Source organism: Syngnathus leptorhynchus, chromosome 2 (genome assembly GCF_054491065.1).
Source record: "Syngnathus leptorhynchus isolate UIUO chromosome 2, UIUO_Slep, whole genome shotgun sequence".
In the NCBI taxonomy this organism is placed as follows: domain Eukaryota; kingdom Metazoa; phylum Chordata; class Actinopteri; order Syngnathiformes; family Syngnathidae; genus Syngnathus; species Syngnathus leptorhynchus.
Window position 1 is genome coordinate 4,339,239 of NC_141196.1, and position 25,184 is coordinate 4,364,422.

General features: G+C 42.0%; 1 protein-coding gene across 6 annotated transcripts in view; it reads left to right on the top strand.

Annotated features, from left to right (window-relative positions):
* The window catches only part of LOC147060200 (phospholipid-transporting ATPase ABCA1), a 47,907-nt gene extending 23,922 nt beyond the window's left edge, over positions 1-23,985 (top strand). For 5 of the 6 annotated variants that reach the window (XM_085937170.1, XM_085937126.1, XM_085937153.1 and 2 more), the window contains 30 exons: positions 90-229; positions 633-770; positions 1,740-1,894; positions 2,324-2,408; positions 2,928-3,130; positions 3,211-3,262; positions 3,382-3,444; positions 3,562-3,594; positions 3,985-4,124; positions 6,071-6,198; positions 8,256-8,354; positions 8,752-8,941; positions 11,040-11,134; positions 11,286-11,391; positions 12,118-12,192; positions 12,679-12,848; positions 12,910-13,087; positions 13,160-13,275; positions 13,376-13,520; positions 15,101-15,224; positions 15,427-15,556; positions 15,624-15,744; positions 17,730-17,792; positions 19,035-19,141; positions 19,359-19,500; positions 19,782-19,916; positions 20,026-20,129; positions 20,201-20,293; positions 22,413-22,656; positions 23,731-23,985. In XM_085937170.1, coding sequence (XP_085793296.1) covers positions 90-229; positions 633-770; positions 1,740-1,894; positions 2,324-2,408; positions 2,928-3,130; positions 3,211-3,262; positions 3,382-3,444; positions 3,562-3,594; positions 3,985-4,124; positions 6,071-6,198; positions 8,256-8,354; positions 8,752-8,941; positions 11,040-11,134; positions 11,286-11,391; positions 12,118-12,192; positions 12,679-12,848; positions 12,910-13,087; positions 13,160-13,275; positions 13,376-13,520; positions 15,101-15,224; positions 15,427-15,556; positions 15,624-15,744; positions 17,730-17,792; positions 19,035-19,141; positions 19,359-19,500; positions 19,782-19,916; positions 20,026-20,129; positions 20,201-20,293; positions 22,413-22,656; positions 23,731-23,850 — 3,694 coding nt within the window. In that variant the 3' untranslated portion in view covers positions 23,851-23,985. The remainder of the gene's footprint in view (positions 1-89; positions 230-632; positions 771-1,739; positions 1,895-2,323; positions 2,409-2,927; positions 3,131-3,210; positions 3,263-3,381; positions 3,445-3,561; positions 3,595-3,984; positions 4,125-6,070; positions 6,199-8,255; positions 8,355-8,751; positions 8,942-11,039; positions 11,135-11,285; positions 11,392-12,117; positions 12,193-12,678; positions 12,849-12,909; positions 13,088-13,159; positions 13,276-13,375; positions 13,521-15,100; positions 15,225-15,426; positions 15,557-15,623; positions 15,745-17,729; positions 17,793-19,034; positions 19,142-19,358; positions 19,501-19,781; positions 19,917-20,025; positions 20,130-20,200; positions 20,294-22,412; positions 22,657-23,730) is intronic. The other variant, XM_085937144.1, reaches the window with a different exon arrangement.
* The last annotated feature ends 1,199 nt before the right edge of the window (positions 23,986-25,184 follow it).

Here is a 25,184-nt window from a genome sequence, read left to right on the forward strand (position 1 = left end):
AAAATTCCTTGTCACATTTGTTTACTACTTCATTTCTATCATACTTTACAGCTTTATTCAGAGACTGTTTTGCTATTTTCCATCGGCAGGCTGACGGTGGAGGAGCACATTTACTTCTACGGCCGTTTGAAGGGACTGAGTCGCGCCGAGGTGGACGCCGAGATGGAGCAGATGATCCGGGATGTCGGTCTACCGCACAAGAGACGAGACCTGGTCAAGAACCTGTCAGGTGTGTTGCTAACCAAACCAGCAGCATTTTCCTATTCTTAAATTAACGAGTATGAAGTTGGAATAAAACCACGTTAATAATGTAAATAATACCAAAATATCATAGAGGGAATTTACGATTATATTTCCCAATATACGTAGAATTAATTAAGTTCATTCACATAATTACATTCACAAATTCAGTTAGATTTGAACGAGCCGGGTTGTTGAATTGGATAAAATCAGTGCTAGGGTGCCAGACGAGCCGAAATCTGACTTTGGAGGTTGATGGAAAGTGTCGTGACGAGCGCCGACTGAAATAACTCACAGCGGGTGACGGCGGACCACCTTTCTTGTTATGAAAGGAAACTTGCTGTTGACACGCTCTCGCATACATCCACCGACATGCAGATGAATGTTTCCAGGCGGCATGCAGAGGAAGCTGTCGGTGGCCATCGCGTTTGTCGGAGGATCAAAAGTCGTCATCTTAGACGAGCCCACAGCGGGGGTCGACCCTTACGCCCGCAGGGGGATCTGGGAGCTGCTCCTCAAGTACAAACAAGGTACGCCGCCAGAAGCCCAAATGCCCAAGGCCTTTGAACTCGCAACTGTAAAAAAAAAAAAAAAAAAATTACCGTCGGGTATTTCATAGCGTAAGCTCTCGTCTGTTCTGATCAGACAACAGGGTGATTTAAATCACGTTCCACTTCTATGATTTTTCATTTAATATTTGAATAATATTTCCATATATGGGTTTTTGGGATTCGAGAGGCATCACAGTGAGCGCAATGGCAAAGGTGGCAGATTTCCTATCACGTCGTAGCATGCCACACGTGTTCATTAGCACATACAGTGGGAATCTGAGGATGGGGGAAGGAGGGGGAGGCACTCGTGTGGTTTTCCAAATGAAGCAAAGATGCACTTCAACAAAAATAAAAGACTTCATTGTATAAAAATCCGGTCAACTTGAAAAAAAGAATAATCCTCATACGATTACAACTGTTCTTGGAAAAAGTACAAAGGAATTTTTGTACAATTAAAAACAATTTATTTGTCAACAAAATATGAATATTTTTACAATTTCGTTGGTTTATGATTATGCTTGGAAATTTTAATATTTTTTTATGATTGTTTTTTTTCTAGATTTTTTTTAAATCTAAGATTAGACATTTATCCTTGAAATTTTTCTATGTAATCTTTATTCCCACACAATTTTTGAGGAATAATAAAGACATTTTCCCTATGTGTTTCTTGGTTAAGTTACTGAACAAATTTTTACACCAAATATTTCATCAATCCATTCAAATTGGCGACGCTTCCACTCCAAAGCTAATAATGTGATTTTGCTCACTCAGTTTGATGCCTCTCAATTCTCCCCAAAAAGAAGAGGAGCTAAAAATAATCCAGCCTGTTGCATGGTAACCCCGGTCTCCATCAAGATTTTAATTCCTGCCCACGTGTTCTGTGCTCCTTTGTTGCCATGACGATTAGTGGCTAAAACTACCCCCTCCCCTTCCGCCCCATCTCCTCAGGCCGCACCATCATCCTGTCCACGCACCACATGGACGAGGCGGACATCTTGGGTGACCGCATCGCCATCATCGCCAATGGCAGGATGCGATGCTGCGGGTCGTCCCTGTTCCTGAAGAAACGCTTCGGCACGGGCTACTACCTCACGCTGGTCAAGGTACACGCCCTTGATAAATAAACAGCCCTTGAAGCTTGCTTTGGACTCTAATTTGGGTTAAGTGAAAGAAATATGGTAAAAAGCTGCTCTTAACTACAACTCACACAGAAACACTCACACACGGACAAACCTGCCAATCAATATGCAGTCTAAAAAAATTCTCATCAAATTACACATTTTCTGTAAAAAAAAAAAATCTCAAAAAAAGAGAGTTGAAACAAACATTTGAATGCTTGTTTGACCGGTCGCCACCATTAATTGGGATCAAAACGAGCTTGTTTGGCACATTCCGCTTCAATTAGCGGCCTTAAGTAGAAAACGCGCCTGCCGTTATTCAGTTAGCGTGAGGCCGGAGTTGTCGAGGAGTGGCTGTTCATCATTCTAAGTGGCTGAGGCTGTCTGTTTGTAATCCAATTGTGTCTCTGGCAGGAGCAGGAACGTCCTTCAAGGAGAAGCAGCGCCCACGACCACGCCACCATGGAGAGCCGAAACTACGGCGGAGTCCATCCTACTGGTATGATTAACGTCGTGTATAAAATCAAACTCACTCCTCCCAACCTCAAAATATGATTTGTTTACCTGTCAGATTTTTTTTTCCTGAAAGTTTTTACCTATGCACATCAAATTACAACTCAAGCACTTGATCTTTGTAGGATTATGACTTGTTTTCACCTAGGAATGTCTTTTTCTCTGTATGATTTCAATTAAAATAATAATATTAATAATAATAATAATAATTTAATCACCATATAATTATGACTTGTCTCCCTAAAAACTGGATTTTCATTTTTTTCCAATTACTCACTACTCAACCATACTCAACTAGAGACATTTAAAGAACAATTGCAACTGCACATAAATAAAAAAGAAATAAACAACAATTAACCATACCAACAATTAATCATAACAAAGATCAAAATAATTAATACAAATTCCACACTAAAACAAGAGCAGACTTGTATGCTGAGTTGAAAAGCAATAAAAATACAATTGTTGTTTTTTGTTTGGTTGTTTTCTGTTTTTCTCTGGGCAGATTTGACAATGCTTGGTCAACTGGTGCATCGCCACGTCCCGCGGGCGCTCTTCTTGGAGCGCATCGGCCATGAGATCACCTACGTCTTGCCCTACGACGGCGCCCACAATGGAACGTTTGCCCGGCTCTTCCGCGAGCTGGACCTGGCCATGGCCGACCTGGGTTTGACCAGCTACGGCATCTCTGACACCACTCTGGAAGAGGTACGGCCCAAGCGGGAGTACAGACAATTAACTTTAAAACAGAATTTACGTAAAAAGCAACGAAACAATTGTTCCCGCAGATTTTTTTAAAAGTCGCTGAAGACACAGGAGTGGATGCAGAAGACATTTCAAGTAAGTCCCTTTTATAAGCAGAAATACTGTGTCGCCTTTTTAATGTACTTTTTAAACGTTATTTATAACCCCAAATTGGGTCAGGCCAAAACAGCATCTTTTATTTTTAATTCCCACAGCAACAAAGAGGAATAGCATCTCGGCCGCCACAGTCCATCCCAAAACGGAAAAGGAGGCGAGCGGCAAGTCATATTGCATCTATTTCAGAATATAAACAAAAAAAGAAAAGAGCAGGGGACGCATTTAATAATGCAGCTAAGTCACTCGGCATGCTTTTGCTTTTCTGTGCTTCCGTGCAGGTGACATGGAAATGTTTGCCAGTCAAGTGGAAGGTAAGTTTGTTCCTCCAAAAATGTTTGATTCGTTGAAAACGCTAATATGCTAGCAATTGCTATGTGGATCAAGAGTGGCAAAAACACTGCTACAAAAAATATATGTTATTCCCTGGATTTGTATGAGAATAGACAAAATCTTAAGATGAATTACAAAATGTACAATACTTTTTAAAAAAGTCTGAAATACCTTCATTATTAAAGTAAAACAAATATATATGATAAAATATTCTGATCATTGTATTTATCATCATTTTAAACAAAACTAGTCCAAAAGTGACCACCGCAAATAATGTACAAGGAACAGGTGGTACGTTTGACACTACTCTCCACACGCCTGTCATTGTGGGCGTGATAAACATCCCGGTGGGGGTTTCGTGTCCACATCAGGTTTACAGAGGGACGTCGGCGTCGGCGGTCGGGGCTCGACGGTCATCGTCGGATGGGAGCTGATCAGGAGGCAGTTCCTGGCTCTCTTCATCAAGCGCTTCCACCATGCCAGGAGGAGCCGCAAGGGACTCATTGCCCAGGTAATGGCCTCCGTCTGTTATATTGATGAAATAAAGTGCAACGCGAGAGTGATGTTTTGAAGGATCTTGTGAGTGTTGTACAGAAAAATCGGTCTGTATTGGAAAAAGCCTACAGCATTCATAAGATCACGTACTTGTCAAGCTCTTAAACTGACGCCCTTCAATTACACGCAAAATATCAGTCTCGCGATATATATCGACAGAGATGGTACTGATTTTGTTCAACGCCCACGGATGTGTATTTTAGAGGTTCGGAAAATGGGGTCATCTAAGTGGGCATTAATTTGATTGAACTGGAAATAATCGGTAAATGTCGATACGATGATGTCATCCATGGCAATGCATTCCTATGGTCGTGCTGACTGCTCCCGCCCACCTCATGTCTGTGATTGGCATTCAAAAGGCAAAACTTTTTTTTCCCATTTCATGTCGCATGCTAATCATGTGTTTTCATTAGTCGCATATTAAATACGACCACGCCATAATTGCACAGATGACAGGCTGCAACTAGCCCAATAAATGGACCTCTGTATTGTTTCTCTTCTCTATAATTTCCAAAGTCAAAACCAATAAACAGCGCACATTTCCGAAGCGTCAGAATTCATTTCACAAGGAGCGGTTACCAAGGTATGGCAATTATTTAAAATATTGGAATAAGCGCGGCAAGCCATCAGATGTCATCAGTTCTGACAGCTGCCATGTGAAGATTTAATTCTAAAATAATAATAATAGGGTATGAGGAGCGGCTTTAGTAAACATCCCAATGTATCAAAAAAAAACAAGTTGAGTAAAAATGAATGCATAAAAGTGCCTTAATTAACGTGTAACGTATAAAGACGGATGAAACATGAATAGTAGTGGCTCTAGGATGGACCCCTGAGGTACACTGGCTTCAAAATGGCAAAAAAAAAAAACCTTTCCTGTGTCACGTTTGTTCCATTATGAGACCCTCAGGCCGCTGGCACACAAAAGCGGTGATTAACATTCCTCTCAAGATGGCGACTGGTTAAGATTTTTGCCACCCACAATTTCATACTGTAGTCACAGCATCATTTGCATCAAAAGTGCAATTTTGTGTAGCAATTCGGTTAAAAGACTGAAAACGGTAAGGCTCTAGGAAAGAGCCCTGAGGCACTCCCTGGCTTCTAAATTATTTTACTTGGCATAAAAATGAGCAGTTATCTTTGTTTTATGAAGAGACATTACATTTTTGCATATTCATCCTGGAAATACACTTGAGATGATGATGAGCCACATCATAAAATGAATCTGTTTTTGTGTTTAAAGCCAATCCGGGTCCAGCTTGGCCGCCCACGTCTTGAAATCCCCGATAAACTCATGCATTGTTCATGGCGAGTGCTTTGGCTTTTACGAAGCCTTAATGACTTTGTTTTTCGCTGCGCTCTCAATAGGAGAACTACCAGCTGTCACCTGCAATTACTGTCAAATAAGAGAATAAGGGAGAACAAGAGAGAACGAGAGAGAGAAAGAGAGGAGCGTCTGTCATTAAGCTTTTCAGTCATCACTCGCTCTTTATCTTGCTTCTCGGCGGCACCGTGAGTTTTCGTATTTCCAGCGGTGGAAATTTGCAAACTTGCGCGAAAGGCCAATTAATCATGCGTACGCCGGCTCTCCCCCCAAACATACAAGTTATTAAGCTTTAAAGATATCTGACCTATAAGCCGGCTCCCAACAATGAAACGAGGAAAAACGAATTATGTCTGTGAGAATTGGATTTTTTTTTAAGAAACAAAAAGAACCCCCAAAAAAGAATACATAAATTATCATGAACCATCCTGATGTAGCGAATCCTTTTCTCACAAGATTTAATATCAATTCGCCAACAATGCTGAGGCTGAAAAAGAAAACGTCCAGTCCAGTGTTGATCCACGATTTATCCAAATTTGTGATCTCATACCCCTCCAACAATTGCTTTTGTATTTTAGGTGGTGTTGCCTGCCATTTTTGTGTGCCTCTCCCTGATCGTCTCACTCATCGTTCCGCCATTCGCCGAATATCCCAGTCTGGAACTGCAACCCTGGATGTACGGTTTACCTCAGACCACCTTCTTCAGGTAACTGTTGTTTCTTCACCGGTTCCTACATGGCATCTCTATCAGCAATTTCACAATAAGTGACAAGGCCTTGGGAGACTTGCGTTGACATCTCAATCAGTTCACAATTCCAACACTGCGTGCGTAATCCTTGGAGGACTGGATTAGCATATTACTGTCGACTCATTGCTCTCGACTCTCTAGGGTCTACCCCCAAAGGATTCCGACATTACTCAGTGCCAATCACTTGTTTAAAAGAATAACTTCTTATCTAAAAGATAATCTGTCCAACCCTGCAGGTATTTTATTTCCCCTGATGTTACCTTAACACAATTAACTGCGGCCTTGGCTCATATTGTATGATAAGATTTTAGCTCTCTGGCGGAGTGAGAGCTCATTCTGTTCTGTTGTGCTGAGCCCAGAAGTTGCTAAACAAGACAGCAGCACCGACGCATGTCAGATTGATAGACGTTGATCGTACATGTTGATCTCTCGCCAACTGTGTCTGCAACCTATTTGTTCCGCACAGTCAGCCTTGATCTTGTTCTTCATGTTAGTGTATAGAGGTTATCTATCTATCTATCTATCTATCTATCTATCTATCTATCTATCTATCTATCTATCTATCTATCTATCTATCTATCTATCTATCTATCTATCTATCTATCTATCTATCTATCTATCTATCTATCTATCTATCTATCTATCTATCTATCTATCTATCTATCTATCTATCTATCTATCTATCTATCTATCTCTGTCCAGTAATAGGTCTAATCTATTTAATCTATTCTAAAACACCCACCAATCCATCTGGAGGTGAGTTCATATTTTAAACTAAATCCTCACGTGGCTCTAATAAATTTGTTCTGTGCTGCCTTCCCCTTTTTGTCTCCTACATGGGCCGTCTGGCCCGGCCGGTTGTTCGATTTAACTTTTTCCATAGTTGTAATTTTCAAACTACATTTCATTGACCTTCGCTTTCACAATTACCGAATATTGTCTTTTCGCTCGAGTGACCTTGAAAGTGCCCACTTAAAAGCGACTCCACGCGCCACGTCTCTCCACGGAGGCGTGCCTCATAAACCGTCCCGTTTACCTCACACCGATGAGTGATTAAGATGGAAGAGGTTCTGAACCCAGCTAGCCTGTGTTAGTACTGTATGTTAGCCTTGTGCTTTCCTAAAGCTTCCCTCTAATAGCTCAGCTCTCACTTGGTGCCCGGATTCATTAGTTCCGCCTTTTCGGTGTACATACGCAATGCCCGAGTCCGGTTTTTATTACCTCGGAACACTGTGGTAACCCAGCCATTGTTAATTGCAGAACAGATGGCTGCACATAATCCATTTTTACAACGGGACCACTTCGATTACTCTCACTGGTGGCTAAGGAAACGGCCGTACGACCTTCATGGAGATGCCTCGAAATGAGACAATGAGTATGATAATAATCCACACGGCCGACTTGCTTGTGGTCATTGTTGGCCGAGAGCCATATCTGAGGTCTTTATGGACCTGCGGTATGTACTTAAGAGTGTGTGCTCCAGCCAAAACGAGGGACAAAGGTTTTACGCATAATGAGTCTTTCTATCATGACCGATGGCCATTTGATGGATTTCTTTGATGGATTAACGGGGGGGGGGAAATCTCAATTCGTTGACGTACTGCAGGCTAAAGTGGCTACAATAACTTCAACTGGACGTCTTTTCTCCAAAGTTCCTGAGGAAAGCTTTGGGTACACAGAAAATCGGAAACTCTTTGGGGGAAACGGTTGGTCACCAGGCAAATCTGAGTCCAGGTCTCACACGCTGAACAGAATCTACACAGATCATTTTTAAAAGCAGATGCAGAAGACATTTTTCTAACTCACAGTTAAGCCCCAGAGTTTGTTCTGCTGGGAAAAAAATGGACAGAGGAAAATATCGTGAAAATTGGCGTTCAGGAACTCAGAGGTTTGATAGTGCCGAGACCTTAGACTGGAATCCTTTTCCACCAAGTCTTTCCCATCTCCCCTAACAGTGACTATGGCTTGTAGCTGTGATACTTGTCCAGATGACATTAAATGTCCATTCTTTGCAGTAACGATGCACCAGGAAATGCTGAGGTGTCTGAAGTGGTCGAAACCTTGGTGAACAATCCCGGCTTCGGAACGCGTTGCATGGACGGCGACCCAATCCCGTGAGTGTTCTTTCAGTGCCCCATTGATGTTTTATATCAGTGAGATATATATATATATCCAACATGAGTGTGGCAGCGGCAGCAGTAAAAAGCCACTCTCGCCTCAAGCATTGGCAGTGGGGAAAAAATAATGAGCCAATAAACCGGAAATTGATCGCTAAGCCAAAATGAACTACTATCCTGGTTCATGTATCCTACTCGCAGTGTGTCATGAATCCATAACGTCAAATTCGAAACTGCGCAAGCCTCATTGGGATCATTTCTAATTGTACGTCTTTATCGGCATAAATGACAAAAAAAATCCACATTTCCGTCCCGGCTGCTCAATACCAAATTTTTCAGCCACCAAAATAAATACTTGGTGAAAATGTTGTGTCGTCTTGACATTTCCCTGCAGGGGGTTACCTTGTGTCTCCCGCCCCTCCGATTGGCTCACGCCATCTGTGGACCAGTCGGTGACCGACGTCTTTCTAGAGGGCAACTGGAGCATGTCCAACCCTTCCCCTTCTTGCCAGTGTAGCACTCCTCAACGCCAAATGATGCTGCCCGACTGTCCCCCCGCCGCAGGGGGGCTCCCGCCTCCACAGGTACGTTCATTCGACGGGCATAAATCAACTATTTGTTTTCCCCGAGACGGTCAATGAGGAGGAATGGATTACGGGGAGCCATGTGGGCATGACTGAATGTACTTCAGTGACAAGAGACCACCCACACAAAGCAAAGCACATTGCCAAGATGAATTCCCTTTGACCCACACACACTTTTTTTTTTTTTTTTTTTTCAAAAAGCTTCCCCCTGTTGAATAAATCATGACAAAGTGTGCCCGCTTCTTCACTGGCTCCTTTAATCCTACCCGTCCTCACTATGCCGTCCTTGAGAAACTCTAGTGAAGACAAGAAAAAAAGCAAAGACACCGCAGGAGGTGTGAAATCATCGTTTCCATGGAAATGGCAGGCGGCGTTAAGCCCGCCATCAATTGCCAGGTATTGACTTTGCCGTCGTAGATGAAGAGACAGCCGCAGAATTTGTTCGCAAATTGCTGAGCTGAGCTTGGGCGTGCCCACGTTGTGTGCGTGAAGTTCTCGGAGGGCCGTCAGGATTTTTTCGGGCTCGAATCAAGGCAGAGGAATTTCAAATATTATTGAGAATGTTTATCGACTTCCTACGTTGCCTCAAAAATATTGCCCCGCTGAAGGTGAGCGGTTGCCATGGAAACGTAACCCAAGCTGCACGCTTCAGTAAACTGCTGTTGTTCGTAAGCAATTTGCCAAACGCAGGAGACAAAGCTTATCTGCGCAAGAACTCTTGACCACAGAGCCGAGCACAACATGTTTAAATGTTAAAGACTTTTCTTTCCCCTCGCGGAGATAACATTTGAATTTTGCCTCGGAGCGACGTGGCAATACGCCGCCGTGGTCTTATCTGGTTGGGGAAGATGTGATTACTGCTGGATTTTTTTTATTTTTTTTTGCATTTCCCTCACACACCTGCAAGTTTGAACAAGCTGAATGCAAAGCGTGAAGCTGTTTTGTGACAACAGATGTCGTCACACGGAGACCGGACAATATCATTAGAGATACGCTATATTTGTTGGCGTGTTTGTTCACAGATAAGTCAAGGTTGCTTTTTCGCCTGATTGCTAAACCAGATGGCTAGTTGTCTTTTTCTTCTTTATCTCGTCGTACGACATATTCTTCTACTGATGGATGAAAGCCGGCCTTGTTCTGCTCACTAGCAAGGTGGCAGCTGAAGGAGTTTGGGAAATTCAGAATTCAGAGACGAGAAATGTTTCAAGCAAGGCTTTACAGCGTTCCCTCATGATTATTGGGGATCGGGGCCGAAACCTGTCGCGAAATGCAAAAACACGTGAGAAATTGACACAAGCTGGGGAGAGTGGCCAAACACTGTACTCAAGTTAGAGTCCTATTGAATGATATGACTCAAGAAAAAAAATAAAAATGAACTTGAATAAATCTTGAGTGAAAAAAATTGACCATTTTCTGTTTTTCTGTTTTAATCTAAGAACATGGTCGCCAGCTAAACAAAATAAGCTGCTCATATAATGAAGTAATATAATAATAAAATATAAAATATAAAATATATAAATAAAATATAATAATAAATATAAAAATAAAACAATTATCCAATTCAGATATTTCCCAACAACAGTCATCAATTTAAATTTCAAAAATTTCAGCAAGAAATTGTTTAAAATGAACTTCACTCATACCATTCTTCTCAGTTTCATGAAAATTACTCAGACATTTTTTCTTGGAGATTCATATTCAATTCTAGGTGGTCCCGAAATTTTGCCTGATTGAGTGATACTACATTGTAAAAATTTGCACTATTTTCATCGTGAGCTGAGCAAAAGTTGGATCCCGTGAAACAGAAAAGTTTAACAATACTGCTCCATCCGGCGCATCTCGACCGGTTGGTCACGGCTCTAATTAGTATCGTGCCAGCACTCTCCAAACACACACGGGTTCAAGCAGCGTGGCGAATCCGCATCGCAGAGTGTCTTCCTAATTGGAGGTTTCAATGTAGCCATTTATTCACAGAAGGGCATCTAATTAAGCTCCGTTGACATCACCCGGCACTCCCCCCCTCCCACCTTGTAGCTGAACTTAATTGACTGTTATGAAGATGCTTTATTTATTCGTTAAATGTATTTATATTTTACAGAGGATACAGAACACAACTGACACACTCCTGGATTTAACGGGACGGAATATGACTGACTTCCTGGTCAAGACTTTTGAGCGGTCCGGCAAAATCAGGTCTGTTTGTTTGTTTGTTTGTTTGTTTGTTTGTTTGTTTGTTTGTTTGTTTGTCTGTTTGTTTGTTTGTTTGTTTATTTATCTATTTATTTATTTATTTATTTATTTATTTATTTATTTATTTTAATTATTTCATATAAATTTTTATAAGGTATGGTGGGATCTCGGTCGGTGCTGTCAACTCCCAAGTCCACATGAACGATCCAGGAATCAAAGACAATTTCCAGAACTTGAGAGATATCTTCAATTACTCTCATGTAAGAAACTCCATCAGATTTTTGGGTGATTGGAGGAATGATTTATTCGTTACTTTTCGTAGACGATAAAGAATATATGCCTGAACAATTGTCAGATTATATGTCCACATGTGTTGCTCAGGTTTAAATATCGGTGTCTTCCAAAATTGGCAATATCAATGCAAACGCTCTCATGTCAATATCATTTTGCATTGTTTGTTAGCATTAAGCTAGGCAAAGCCACAGATTTTTTTTATTTTAATTTTATTTTACATTTAGTTTCACAGTAAACTTTAGTGGCTTCAAATAGCATGAAGCCTATTTTGGGGTGAATTGTTTACTATTCGAAGTTAATCAACTTGCTCTGACTTTTTGAAAGCTGTTTTTCGAGAAATGTTAGCAAAGGCGGGCCCGCACTCTTTCTTTGGTGCTTTTCTCCGCACTCCATGCCGCCATCGCTGTCAAGCTGATGATCAATTTGAGCTTCATCGAGGGGGGGGGGGCTCATTTGCATTTAGATCACACATGTGTCGGTCGCCTCCGTAGCACCATCGTCTCGGAACAGTGTGGCGTCGGGGCGGAAATCGCCAGCTCGTCATTTCCTCGACCCTGGTGTCCCGCCAGGCCCCAAACTGAGTCTAGGTCATTTTTAACCTGGCTGCTCCTCTGCCGCCACATTCCGGTTCCTCATCGTCCGAGTTTGCTGACTGTGTCCAATTAAGTCGTGTTTTGCCTCATCTTCATTAGGCCAACGTGACGGACAAGCTCCTCGACACAGCTGAGACGCTGCTCAAGAGGCTGGAAACCAAACACTATCTGAAGGTAGCTTTCTGCTTGCGTGCTTGTGCGAGAGAGTGTGTAACTGTGTGCTTACACGTTTGTGTTTGAGAGTCGGAGAAAAAGCGAGAGCGAGCCGACAAAAGCCATCCAGCGAGTGTTTGTAGCCGACACTCCTAGCGCCGCACGCTCCTAATTAGTATGGTGGCATCAGCGGGGCGCCCGCTCCCTCCGCCTTTTGTCTTTCATCCATTCTCTCTCTTTTTTTTTTTCCTTTGTCGCTTTGCACCCCGAGCACCACGCGGGCTCACAGAACCGCAACAGATTCTTGACCCACTTTTTAAACGCAGTTTGAATCGTGAGTGGACGCAAAATGGAAATCAGGATGTTTAGCAACGGTGTATGTTGCTTTAACCCGTTACCTCCTTGAGCCGGGATCATTTTATTCTTTTTAGTGTGAACAAGAAAAGGTTCTTGGATTTAAAAGAAAGAGAGAGATATGATTGGTCGCTATTTGTGCCCCCCGGGCAGGTGTGGTTCTACAACCAGGCGTGGCACAGCTTGGTGTCCTTCCTCAACGTGGCTAACAACGCCATCTTGAGAGCGGGCCTGCCGGCGGGAGCGGATGCCCGGCGTTACGGAATCTCGGCCTCCAGTCACCCTCTTAACCTTACCAAAGAGCAACTCTCCTTTGTGGCCTTGTGAGTGGCAAATGGATAAACGGGCCTCCTTAGCTGTCACTCAACTCTCCGTTCCCCTCAGGGCCTCGAGTTCCACCGACGTAGTGTTGTCCATCTGCGTCATCTTCGCCATGTCCTTCATCCCCGCCAGCTTTGTCCTCTTCCTCATCCAGGAGCGAGTGAGCAAAAGCAAGCACCTGCAGTTCGTCAGCGGCGTCAACCCGACCGTCTACTGGATGTCCAATTTCGCCTGGGACGCCGTACGTGGTGCCGTCACCGCAGCATTTGACGCCGCGCGCGCTCGGCCGAGACGACAATGAGCTTGTTTGCAGTGTAACTACGCCGTCCCTTGCGTCATCGTGATCGTCATCTTCCTGTGCTTTCAACACGAAGCGTACGTCTCGGCGGCCAACCTGCCCGCTTTGATTCTGCTGCTGCTTTTCTACGGGTATGCAACCAATAGTGTTCTGAAAATATGATAAATGAAGTATAGCAAATGAAAAACGTGCGGCGATGATGTCATGGCGACGCTTGCCCGATTGCCACAGGTGGTCGATCACGCCCATGATGTACCCGGCGTCGTTCGTGTTCAGCGTGCCCAGCACCGCCTACGTGGTGCTCACCTGCGTCAACCTCTTCATCGGCATCAACGGCAGCGTGGCCACCTTCATGATGGAGCTTTTTGATGATAGCGTAAGCACTACAATCGGCCCACATAGCGCTTAGAAAACGAGACACATCGGGAATGGAAATGTGCAGTTTAGCAAGGTGTACTGTATATAAAATGTGTTGCATGGCATGTTTGCAGTGCGCTGCAAGGCATATATATATCGACATTTTAGCGAATAAGCCGCAGAGCATGTTTAAAAGGTACAACATAGCATATGCTAAAAAGCAAATGCTATATGCATTACATAGCACCTGCCACGTAACGTACATAAAATGTCACAGCATATATAACATTTTCCGCATAGCATTTACTTTGATGCTTTTGTAAATATGCCACATAGCATCTGCCGGATAATGTATGCATAGCATTTGTAAATTGTGCCACATAGCGCTTAAAGATTGCACAGCATCGAGTACATAAAATCCGCCAGCAGCCCTCTGCAACACAGCGTATATAAATAGTTTTACATAACACTTATAAATGTATAAAAGGAAAGACCTGCTATGAAGCGTTAGTTGGTTTTGTGCAGGCGCTCGTGCGAAAAGTCATTGCTAGTTAGCGTCAAACAATGGTGTGAACCCAGCAGGGGGTGGTCTTAACAGAGTTCATCCTCAAAGGCACTCGGTTTCCCACATTCTCTTTGATAGCCTCGGTCGTCACGCATCCATCTTTTAGCCGCTGTTCATTTTCAAATCATGAGTTGCTTCAATCTTTGCCAAAGCGTCGTCTGTCAATCACGCATTAGCTTTTCAAGCTTTTTTTGTAATAGACCATGACAGTAGTCCTTATATAGAGTGTATAAATTTACTCACACACACACACACACACACACACATATATATATATATATATATATATATATATATATATATATATATATATATATATATATATATATATATATATATATATTTCGAAGATATTTAAACATGAGGAAAAAATAAAATGAAATACAGTAAATAACACTTTAGAGTGCCATATTTAAGTTACAGTGTGTATGTGTATATATATATATATATATATATATATATATATATATATATATATATATATATATTTGTGTATATATATATATATATATATATATATATATATATATTTGTGTATATATATATATATTTGTGTATATATATTTGTGTGTATATATATATATTTGTATATATATATTTGTGTATATTTATATATATATATATACACACAGACAGACACACCTAATTTTGCTCCATCTGAGGTTTTGTGCAGAGCATCCTGGTTCCGCTGCCAACGCCCCCCCCGCTTATGAATGTAGGCACGGGAACAGGAACGTGGCGTTGGGTCAGATAAGAGCCTCCGTACTCCTGCGCCTGGAAAAGCTTTCGGTGAATGATTAATGGGTGTAAAGGGGAGGTGTTGAGCGTTTCATCATCGTTGAGGAGAAATCTCTCACATCTGTGTGATGAACAACCGGCCAAGGGAAGAGCTGTAATTTCACCTATTGATCTCACATTAGCTCTCGCCACTGTGTTGCAATGACTTTGTTTTAAGGTTTGTCCGTTGCAGAAGGATTCCAAAAACAGAAAAAAAAGATATCATTCCTGTGCGTGTTTCCTTTTTTCCCCCCCAGAACATATCGCACATTAACGACATCGTGAAACAAGTACTCCTCCTCTTCCCTCACTTTTGTCTGGGCCGAGGACTTATCGACATGGCGAAGAACCAGGCTATGGCCAACCTCTTCAGCAACTTTGGTGAGAAAATCAAAAAAGGGCCCACATAGTGCTCATAAAGTATTTTTAAGGCTAAGTGGCATGTTGAACTGTTGCCAAGCAATACGCCCAAATACCTCAAAGAACCGAGAAAATCGAGTTAATAGCCAAGAAGACACTTTTTTGGTTTTGATCCCTTTTCCTTACCGTCGTACTGTCCTTTTTTTTTTTTTCCTGTTATTAGGAGAGAATCGCTTCAAGGAGCCGCTAAGCTGGGAGATGGTGGGAAAGTACCTGTGCGCCATGTCCATCCAAGGAGCTGTCATGTTTGCCATCACCCTTCTCATTCAGTACAAGTTCTTCTGTAAACCCAGGTGAAAACCAGACCAGCTTTCCATCCATCGAAAAAGAGTTGACTTTTTTTTTTGTTGCTTTCGCCAGGTTTATTTCAGCTAAGTCGTTATCCACGGAGGAAGAGGATGTGGATGTGACTCGCGAACGGGAGCGGGTGTACGCTGGGAAGGCCCAGAACGACCTTTTGAGGGTCTACGATCTGACTAAGGTGATGTTTGTTTGATGTCAATGTTGGCTTTTGGTTTTTGAGACATTTTTGTGGCTCTATGAATGATAGACATCCCTACCGCTGATGGAGCTAGGATTTTTTCCATTTGAGGGAAAGGATATTTCAGGGGTTCGTAAAATAATATTTTTACAACCCCTAAAAAAATTCCAGAAAATGCAGATGAAGTTTCATTATATGTTTCCTCCGGGGGGGGGGGTTAAAATGAGGGGATAAAAAAATTCCCGTAAAACAACGAAAAATACTTAAAGGCCAATGATATTTTTGTTAGACATGTCTACCAAATGTGATTTTGCTAAGACAGACTGGTTTTGAGGGCTGATTTTTTTGGTTCAGTTTTAGAGGGCTGGACAGAACCTAAATGTCCTCTTCAGTCCAAAATGGCCAATTTCTTGAGTCTTTTTGTTTTTTCTTTCTCTCAGTTCGAGAAGGCGGAAGCTTTTAAATTTAGGAGTATTTGGACAAAATGTTTTGGACAAATTTGGGACAGAAATAAATGACTTTCTCAGGGTCTCCTTGAAATACACAGGCCTAGTTTGAAGTCTTGTTTTTTTTTTTTTTTTACCTCCCAACTAAATTGCACGGCGCCACCTCACCTGTCTTGTCTGATGAAACGAGCGGCCTTCGGATGGAGACAGCTGCGGCTACGCTTCAGTCGTGGCGTGATTATTCTTTAATTGCTTGCCGTCCTCGCCATACGTCGCACTTTGATGGCACGTTAGCGATGTGAGATCTAACGTTAAAAAGTAGAGCCCGTCTGAGGCGGATTGAGTGGCGCTGCCAGATGGCACTGAAGAAAGTTTGTTTGGAGTCAGAAAACTGCTGTGCCATCTCTTGGAGTTCATCAAATTGTGGTCGCCACTCAAAAAATATTGAAAAAAATATATTGACAAAATAACAAAACGAAAATATTAACTAAAATGTAAATGTATTTTAAAAGTTATTTAAAAAGTAGCCTTTACTTGTATAAATTCTATTGATAGATATTAATTCTATGAAGGCCTTCCGTATTTGTATTCGAGCTGTGTACTGTGTTTTCTGAACTATAAGGCGCACCTAAAAATCTAAAATGGTACGCCTTATATATGGACCGAATTCCTCAATTTAAACTGGCCCGAAGCATTGTGTCATAAAATCAATCATAAATGGCCCGCTGAAGACTATGAATCATGAATCAAAAAGACAATGGATAATTTTTTTGTGATTATAAAGTAATTTCTTGCATCTGAAGTTGAAATAAAAAAGATAAAATGGAGAATAATTTGATTTGGATTAAAAATCTGACATGATGCATTAATGGTGCACCTTATAGTTCGGTGCGCCTTATATAAGGACAAAGTTTTAAAATGGGCCATTCATTGAAGGTGCGCCTTATAGTTCGGTGCGCCTTATAGTCCGGAAAATACGGTATGTCTCGTTGGTAACTCAAAGTGAGATTTATATCGGCAGCTAAAAACAAATGCCCAATCAGAACTTTCAGATTCAAATGAGAATGAATTATAGCATATTATTAGCGCTAGGTTGCTGATACGACACAACACGAATTGAAACTTTGCCCAAAAAAAACCCCCCAAAACTTTCTGGCCTGTGCTGTTGACCGCTGCACGGCAAGAAATTGCGAATTGTTTTAAACTAAAAGGGAAAACCTCTTTGTAGGATGATGCGGTGGCGCGTCAACACTCCAGCATATCCCAAAAATACGTTTTCAAATGAAGCGCTTAAGCTAGTAGTTTGGATAATAGAAGCCGAGTCCTCTCGTGCCGCAAATGTATTTGGAATATTATTCAAGTGAATGTGTGATGAAGGTGTCCTTGACGCCTCTCTCCCCCACCCCCAACCGAGCTGCCATTAATTGTTCCAAACACTATCCGCTGTTTTCCCGCCTCCACTCTTCCCCGCTGCTGTTTATTTTTTTCATGCTATTATTTTTGGCGACCTCATTGTTTCGCCGGCTGTGCTCTCTACAGGTGTATCCGGGGAAGCGCATCCCCGCCGTGGACCGACTATGTGTGGGCGTTCCTGCGGCAGAGGTGAGCCAAATGCTGCTTCATCTCGTGATCACATTTGCATTGACGAGGGTTTTGATGGGAAAATGGTATTTAATGCTAATGGCTATTTCTGTTGGCTAGCAACCACTTAAGCTGTTGCTGTGTTTTGACTGGTCCTGCTGCACTCGAAAATTTTATTTTGGGTTCAGTCCCCCTTCAAAGACAGAGAGGGTCTTATATGTTTCTTGCATGAATAACATTCTGCTCGTAGAAATCAGCGACACGTCCGCCCTGATTACTCAGGCGAGCACTAGCAGCGACCGCTCAACTAGCATGCCGCGTAATCTCAAATGCTGACAGGCGGCCGTGATTGGATGCGTCAATTCCCGCCACCGCTGTTTACAGAGTGGCGCCGTGTAAATGCCAACTCGGAATTGAGATTCACGACGAGCCGCTACGCATTTCCATGCATTATTTACACGCAGCTTAGCCCATCTCCTACACGTTCCCAAGGACCGATCGTGAGATTCATGAGTGGCGGGAATCAAATATTGATATCGATGGCCGACACTAGGACCTTGCAGATTCCCTCAAACTGCAATAGTCCCCTGTCGGCCATGTTTACTCTGAGTCTATTGTTATGTTTGTGTATTTGTCACAATGCTACAAGCAAGTGGCTTTCAAAAGTGAGACCTCTTGTTGACCTAAAATTCTTCAAAATCCCTCTATCCTTAAGATTTCTTGAAAATTTCAAATGTATTAAAAATTCTAAATACATATTTCTTTTGTACCATTATTTAAATTTCTTTCTTCAATTCTACCTAACTGTTGTCTGTTTTTTAGTGAAATTTAAACATTTAGGTGGCTGTTCATTGCTATTTTGTAAAAATGTTCAAAAAGCTGTAAAGCATGCATGTCACTGAGCAGCGAAGGTCAGCGAGGGTTTGCGCAGGGCCTGAATGTTGATTTTTCATCTGTTTGTTCAGGGTCGCAAACGGTCACATTATAAAGCAATTTTAAAAAAATCACAACTGGAACAAATATCCAATAACATTTTTACTAAATAAAACAAAAAATACTTTGAAAAATCTGTAAAATTTCTAAAATGGTACAGACTATTTATTTCCTAATTTTAATCAAATCTTAACTTTTTTGTAGGATATTTCTAAAATTCTTGTTAAGATCAGCACTCCCATACACTCTGATTTGTCCTTACTGTCTTTTCAGCCTATTCACGCTGTCATTAACAATGTAAGTGAATCATACAATGTCTTCCTCCACCAGTGCTTCGGCTTGTTGGGAATAAACGGGGCCGGGAAGACGACCACCTTTAAGATGCTGACTGGTGACATCCCGGTTTCCAGTGGCGAGGCCTTCCTCAACGGGTTCAGGTGAGCCACTAAATTTGAAAATCATCATCAAGTTTGGAAAATGTCAAAAGATTAATTATAAGACAAGCATTAAAGAAAGAATTAGGAACATTTATTAAAGAATTTAATTAGTTTAGTAAATTTAACAAAAGGCCACTGATCTTAGTTGGGGGGGGGGGGGGGGGGGGGATTTCTTAATACGCCTTATTTCTAACGTTAAAGATGCTCTCTGTCTCAGCATAAGGACCGAAATGAGGGCCGTGCACCAGAACATGGGCTACTGCCCCCAGTTCGATGCCATCAACGACCTGCTGACCGGCCGAGAGCATCTGGAGTTCTACGCCAGGCTTCGAGGGGTTCCGGAAAAGGAGGTCGCCATGGTAAACAACTGCCGCCAATTTGTTTGTGAAAAGAAAAGATCACCTGTTGTCATAGCTTCAGCAAATGTTCTCATAAGTCCTATTTCAATGAATTTTGTGTGTGAGACCGTGCCCCTGTAGGCGGGACTTAGTATTGCACCACCTAATGACTTATTTACATTGGTGTATATTTCGGAGCTTTTGATTGCCAGACAGTCACCTTTCCTCATGATTACTCATCATTTGTTTTTGTCACAAATGCTATGTTTGCATGTACTTGTTTGTGTGTGTGTGTCCAAAAGGTGGCTGAGTGGGGTATTCAGAAACTGGGCCTAGTCAAGTATGCCACCAAGCCGGCGGGCACCTACAGCGGAGGTAACAAGCGTAAACTTTCCACCGCCATCGCCTTGATAGGGTGTCCTCCGCTCGTCTTCTTGGTGAGCCCACGTCTTATAAATCCGGGGGGAAAAATATTGTTTCTTTCAGGGGAAACTAGGCTAGATTGTTTGGGTCTATTCTGGCAAGTCTTTTTTTATGTTTTGGCAGGATGAGCCCACCACCGGGATGGACCCCAAAGCCCGACGCTTCTTGTGGGACTGCATCATGAGCGTGGTCAAAGAGGGACGCTCTGTCATTCTCACCTCACACAGGTATGCCGTTTAGTGTCATCAAAATGGAATAATAAAGTCATTGAGCTGATTTTTTTGTGTCGTGTAAACAGTATGGAGGAGTGTGAAGCGCTCTGCACACGCATGGCCATCATGGTGAACGGACACTTCAAATGCCTCGGCAGCATTCAGCATCTGAAGAGCAGGTCAGTGACCTTCTGTTCAGACTGAGATCAGAAAGCGAAAATATGTACGCCTAGCAAGACAAAGACACTTTTCTGTCTGTATGAAAGAAATGAATTTGAACAGCCCACCCTTGATTTCTGCTCACTTGGTTCAAAACGAGCCATGCAATCAAATTCTTTTTGCTGAGATTTTGAGTCTGCATTTCTATTATTCTCACTTTTGATTCATTTCTATTTTCAGTACAAATAATTAGTTTTTTTGAGAATTATGTATTGAAATTCTTTTAAAATCTCCTGAAATGCTTTCTAATTTTGTCTGCATTTCTATTATTCTCACTTTTTATTCATTTCTATTTTCAGTACGAATAATTTGTTTTTTTTTAGAATTATGTATTGAAAATTTTTTAAAATCTCCTGAAATTCTTTCTAATTTTAAAAAAAAATTGTATATTGTATATAGAATTTATTTAGGTAAAATAATCTTTTCCTACATTTTTTTGTGTGCCTTAAACCATGTTTGTAAATGACATTTCCCTGATTTATTGTAACAAGCACTAAATGCCTCCTGTCTAATATTTTTTGTCCTTGATGCAGTTGAGTAAAAAAGGGATAAAATGACGATCAATACACAACGGTTGAAAGCTCCAAAAATACTGGAGACAAGCTCTATTCCATTCACATGGCAATAAATGTTGCTATTTGTTTCGACGTTTTGACTGAGCTGGCCAAAGTGGTAGCAGGCGGACATTTTAGCGGCTCAGCCTTGCATCATCGTGTCCATTTGGAGCCGTAAAGTGCGTTTACGACACGGCTGCAATTTTGGGCACTTTTTTTTATACGGTGTTGTAAACGTGTTTCTTAATGCATCTTTTGTTCCGCCGCCATCCTCCCAACTGAACGCCACCCTTGTGATATTCCGCCAGCGTCATCACGATCCATTTAGCTATTTATTTATTTGAACCCGCCGCGTGGCAAATAATTCCTAATTAAGCGTCGCCATCTCCTCGCCAGTGATTAATGTTTCATGAGGCGTGGCAGCCCGTTAATGAGCGGAAAAGGCAATTAAGGACGAGGTCGTGTCTGTTGTCACTCGACACGTGCCGTGTCACAATCAGGTGATATCCATCTTGTGTTTCTCCATCCGATTGGATCCTTGGTCAATCCTTGGAAAATTGGTCAATTTTCATTTCAATCATTTCAAATTCCTCGTCTTATCTGTCGCCAAATTTTCAGAGATAGGAAAACTGAATAACTCCGTTTCAATCCGTTTAAGACGAACGACAAGAACAATTGTTTTAAAACATAAAAATAATTGCTGGCCTTTCTGTCTGATATTCCTAATTCATTTTTGAAAGAATATTCATTGGTGTAAAATCAAAAAGCCACTCTTGTGGTTTTCTGGTTCATTTGTAGCTTTAACAACAAAAACTAACTTGTGTGTTTTGTGATATTTGTCAAAACTTAAAAATGAGCTCCATATAAAATAAGCTTTTGCCCTCAGTTGCAGTTGCGTACATCCACGTGGGCCAACCTCAATGCTTCCATCTCGTTGCCCTCAGCAATGTAGCGAATCACCATGGGGGGGCGGCGCTCACATCTTGCCCGCCCCCGCTGCTCTGCTTGCATGCTCACTCTCCCTGGATGCTCTCCACTCCGGCATGTGCTTGTTTTCTACCACCTTCGCTCGGATTATTAAGTTCTGAAAAACTTGAAAGCTATAAAAAAAAAAAAAAAATTCAAACGCTCAATGAAAGATTTTGGGCCGAGAATTTTTTTTAGAATGCTTAACGAAAACCTTTGGGCCCTCTCGTCTTCCATTAGTCTGTAAAATTTTTCATGTAGGTTTTTCATGTAAATGTCCATTTTTTTGTATTGATGGGATAATGAAGCTTCAAATTTGCTTCATGAACCAGTTGGTGTATTTTTTCCTCCCATAGATGGCACTCTGTTCAACATTGCCATGACTTAAACCCCTTTATCCAAAACACCAGTGCCATCTAGAGGAGTCAAAAATAAAATAACTGGTTCATGAAGCAAATTTGAAACTTCATTATCACATCACTTTTTTTTTGTGAAATTGAACAATTCTATTGGGTTCTCTTCTCTAATCAAATTGTAAAAAGATCCTCTGCCGTTGCAGATTTGGCGACGGCTACACGGTGACGGTACGCGTGGGCGGCCATCCTCCGCACCTGAAACCCGTGGAGGACTTTATCGAGCGGACGTTCGCGGGAAGCGTCCTGAAAGAGAAGCATCATAATACGTTGCAGTATCAGCTGCCAGCAGGCCAGGGGGTGCTGGCGCACATCTTCCGACACTTCACCGACCAGCGGCAGACGCTATGCGTGGATGACTACTCCGTGTCTCAGACCACCCTGGACCAGGTACCAGGTTCATTCTCAATTCCATGTTGTCGTTACGACCAATCGGAATTTACTATTGATTTGTTGAAACACATGTGAATTGTCTGAAAACGCCATCCTGGTCCCCCCGACCAATGAGAACCAGTGACGCATTTGCCCGTCTGCCAGCCAGCATTGTCCACCCAGCAACCGTCCGAATCGATCCGAGGTTGCAGCCGGCTTTATAGCCGAACCAGAGCGTGGTGGCAAATCAGACGCTCAGCGGCAAGTGTGCACACTCATTGGAGGCTTCTATTAGTTCCGCAACAGATTACGATTGGCAGCTACCAAGTCAAAATGACCGCTGAGGGGGTCACCAAAGGTCGGCAGTCCCCCAGTAGGCTCAGAGAGGAACATGTTCAAACCAACAAGCATGAACCTTTCCATTATCCAATAAATAAATAAATAAATGGATATATGGATTTGTTTTAAAGATTTAAATAAATAAAGTAATTAATTCATTGAAATAAATAACATAATGCCTTTTTGAGAAATTATTCGTTCATACTTAATACTAATATATACATTTTATAAAACATTTGACTTGTTTCAGTCATTTTTTGGTATGTCGGCAAGCTCCTGTTTACACAACACGCAAGCGTCTCCAAGTGATGCGTGGAGGACCCCCGACAGTCACCTCTCAGCCGCTGATTGATCACGGGGATCCTTGACCTGGTGTAGAATGCCGAGCTCACGCCGCAATTAATATCGATCCACACGGCCCGAGGCGCTGGCGGCAAAAAGCAAAGTGACCGTTTGAAAGGAAAATGGCCCCATCTTAAGTACTTTTGGGGTGTCAGCTTGTCAAGTCGTTGCAGCCACTTTTATGTGTGGACATATTTGCAACCACAACTACATTGTCCAGAATGTTCTTTTATGACTTCCCTTTAATATTTTTTAAATTATTATTATCATTAATACAACCATATGATGTCATCTGATTTTCTTTTGGAGGAATTTGAACACGACACATTTTGATTCAAATTTATGAATGTGTTAGGTCAAACTAAATGCATACACGCACCACTTCATTCTCTCTTCTGTTTCTTTCCGCAGGTCTTTGTGAATTTTGCCAGTCGCCAACATTGCGAGGATGACTCTCTGAGCTACGACAACCAGGTGGACACCTCCGACGAGCTCCCGATAAAGTCCATCGAGACCTCCTACAAGGTCTAGCACTGTTCAAATAAAACGTCTCGCACATTGTGCTCATTGCACTCAACCATATCATTATTTATTTTCACATACCAAATCTGTACTGCATTTATCCTCCATCTTGAATATCATTGCTGACTAGTTCTTGATTAAACATATTTGATAACGATAGCGTGACTACAGCGTTGTTAAGTTTGTTTCCAGTTGACTGCTTTTTCGAGGAATTCCCCCCCCCCCCCAAAAAAAAAGCTTCGGTCAGTGCTGCGCATAACGACCACCCGCAGCTTGAGAAATCGTCGGACTATTGAGAATCATCTGGGGAGGACCGGAGAGTGTTAAGAGAGAATTAAAATTCAAAAAAGTGCTCCCTGGCCGAAGCCATTAAGCCCCTCTGTGATCGATCGATGCCTGGATGCCACAAAGCAGGTGATGCATACATTTCTTGTGAGCTCAATTTAGAGAGCGCATTATTTGGAGGGATTCGACCCAGCTGAAGAATTTCTCAAGGTCAGCCTTTTTTTTCTTCGATGTCGGGCGTGTTCCCCCTGATTCAGCAAAGGGTAATAAAAAATGTTTTAGTTGTTGTCCTTGCATGCAGAAATACGCTGATGCTCAATTCCAGCTTTAAACTGTCACTCCTGCTTTGCATTCCGCTCGTACTTAGGTCAAAGGTCATTTGACTATATTTAAGTTGGCTGGATCTCACAAACTTTTGGGTTATAAGGCTAAGAGCTACCCATACAATTTTATGAGAATAACATTTGTTTACAAGAGAATAAAGTTGTGGATTTCAAAAATACAGTCAAATTATTATAATATTAATGACAGATTAATGAGGAACGATTAAAAAAAAAATACGATTATCACAATCAATTGCATAGCGATTGATGACAAACGTTTGGTTATTATTATTATTATCATATTATGGGTTGTTTGTAGCCGCAACAAAAAACAAAACATGAGTAATGGGCAGTCAAAGAGTGAGTAAATTTTAGGGACACCGCGTAGTCTTTATTCACACATGGAGTTCTTAACAATGACAGACGAACACATCTGCTTGGGCCCTCGCAACAAGCCTGCTGGCTCATAAAAAGCCTGTCCAAATGAATAATGGGGTGCCCTTCCAGGCTGTGCCATAGCAGGTAGGTGAGGGCACAGCACAGCTGCCAGGTGCGCCACCATGTGGTGGGAGGAATTAAAATACGTAAATACGGCGAATGATGACACCGCCATTTTCCGTCCATAAGCTTCTGTTCTTGGTTGACAATCTTTCATAGATCGAGGTTAACACTGAGCAGATAGCCGCATGAAAGCCCTCAAAGATTACATCCATACTGGCAAAGGCCTGCCGCTAA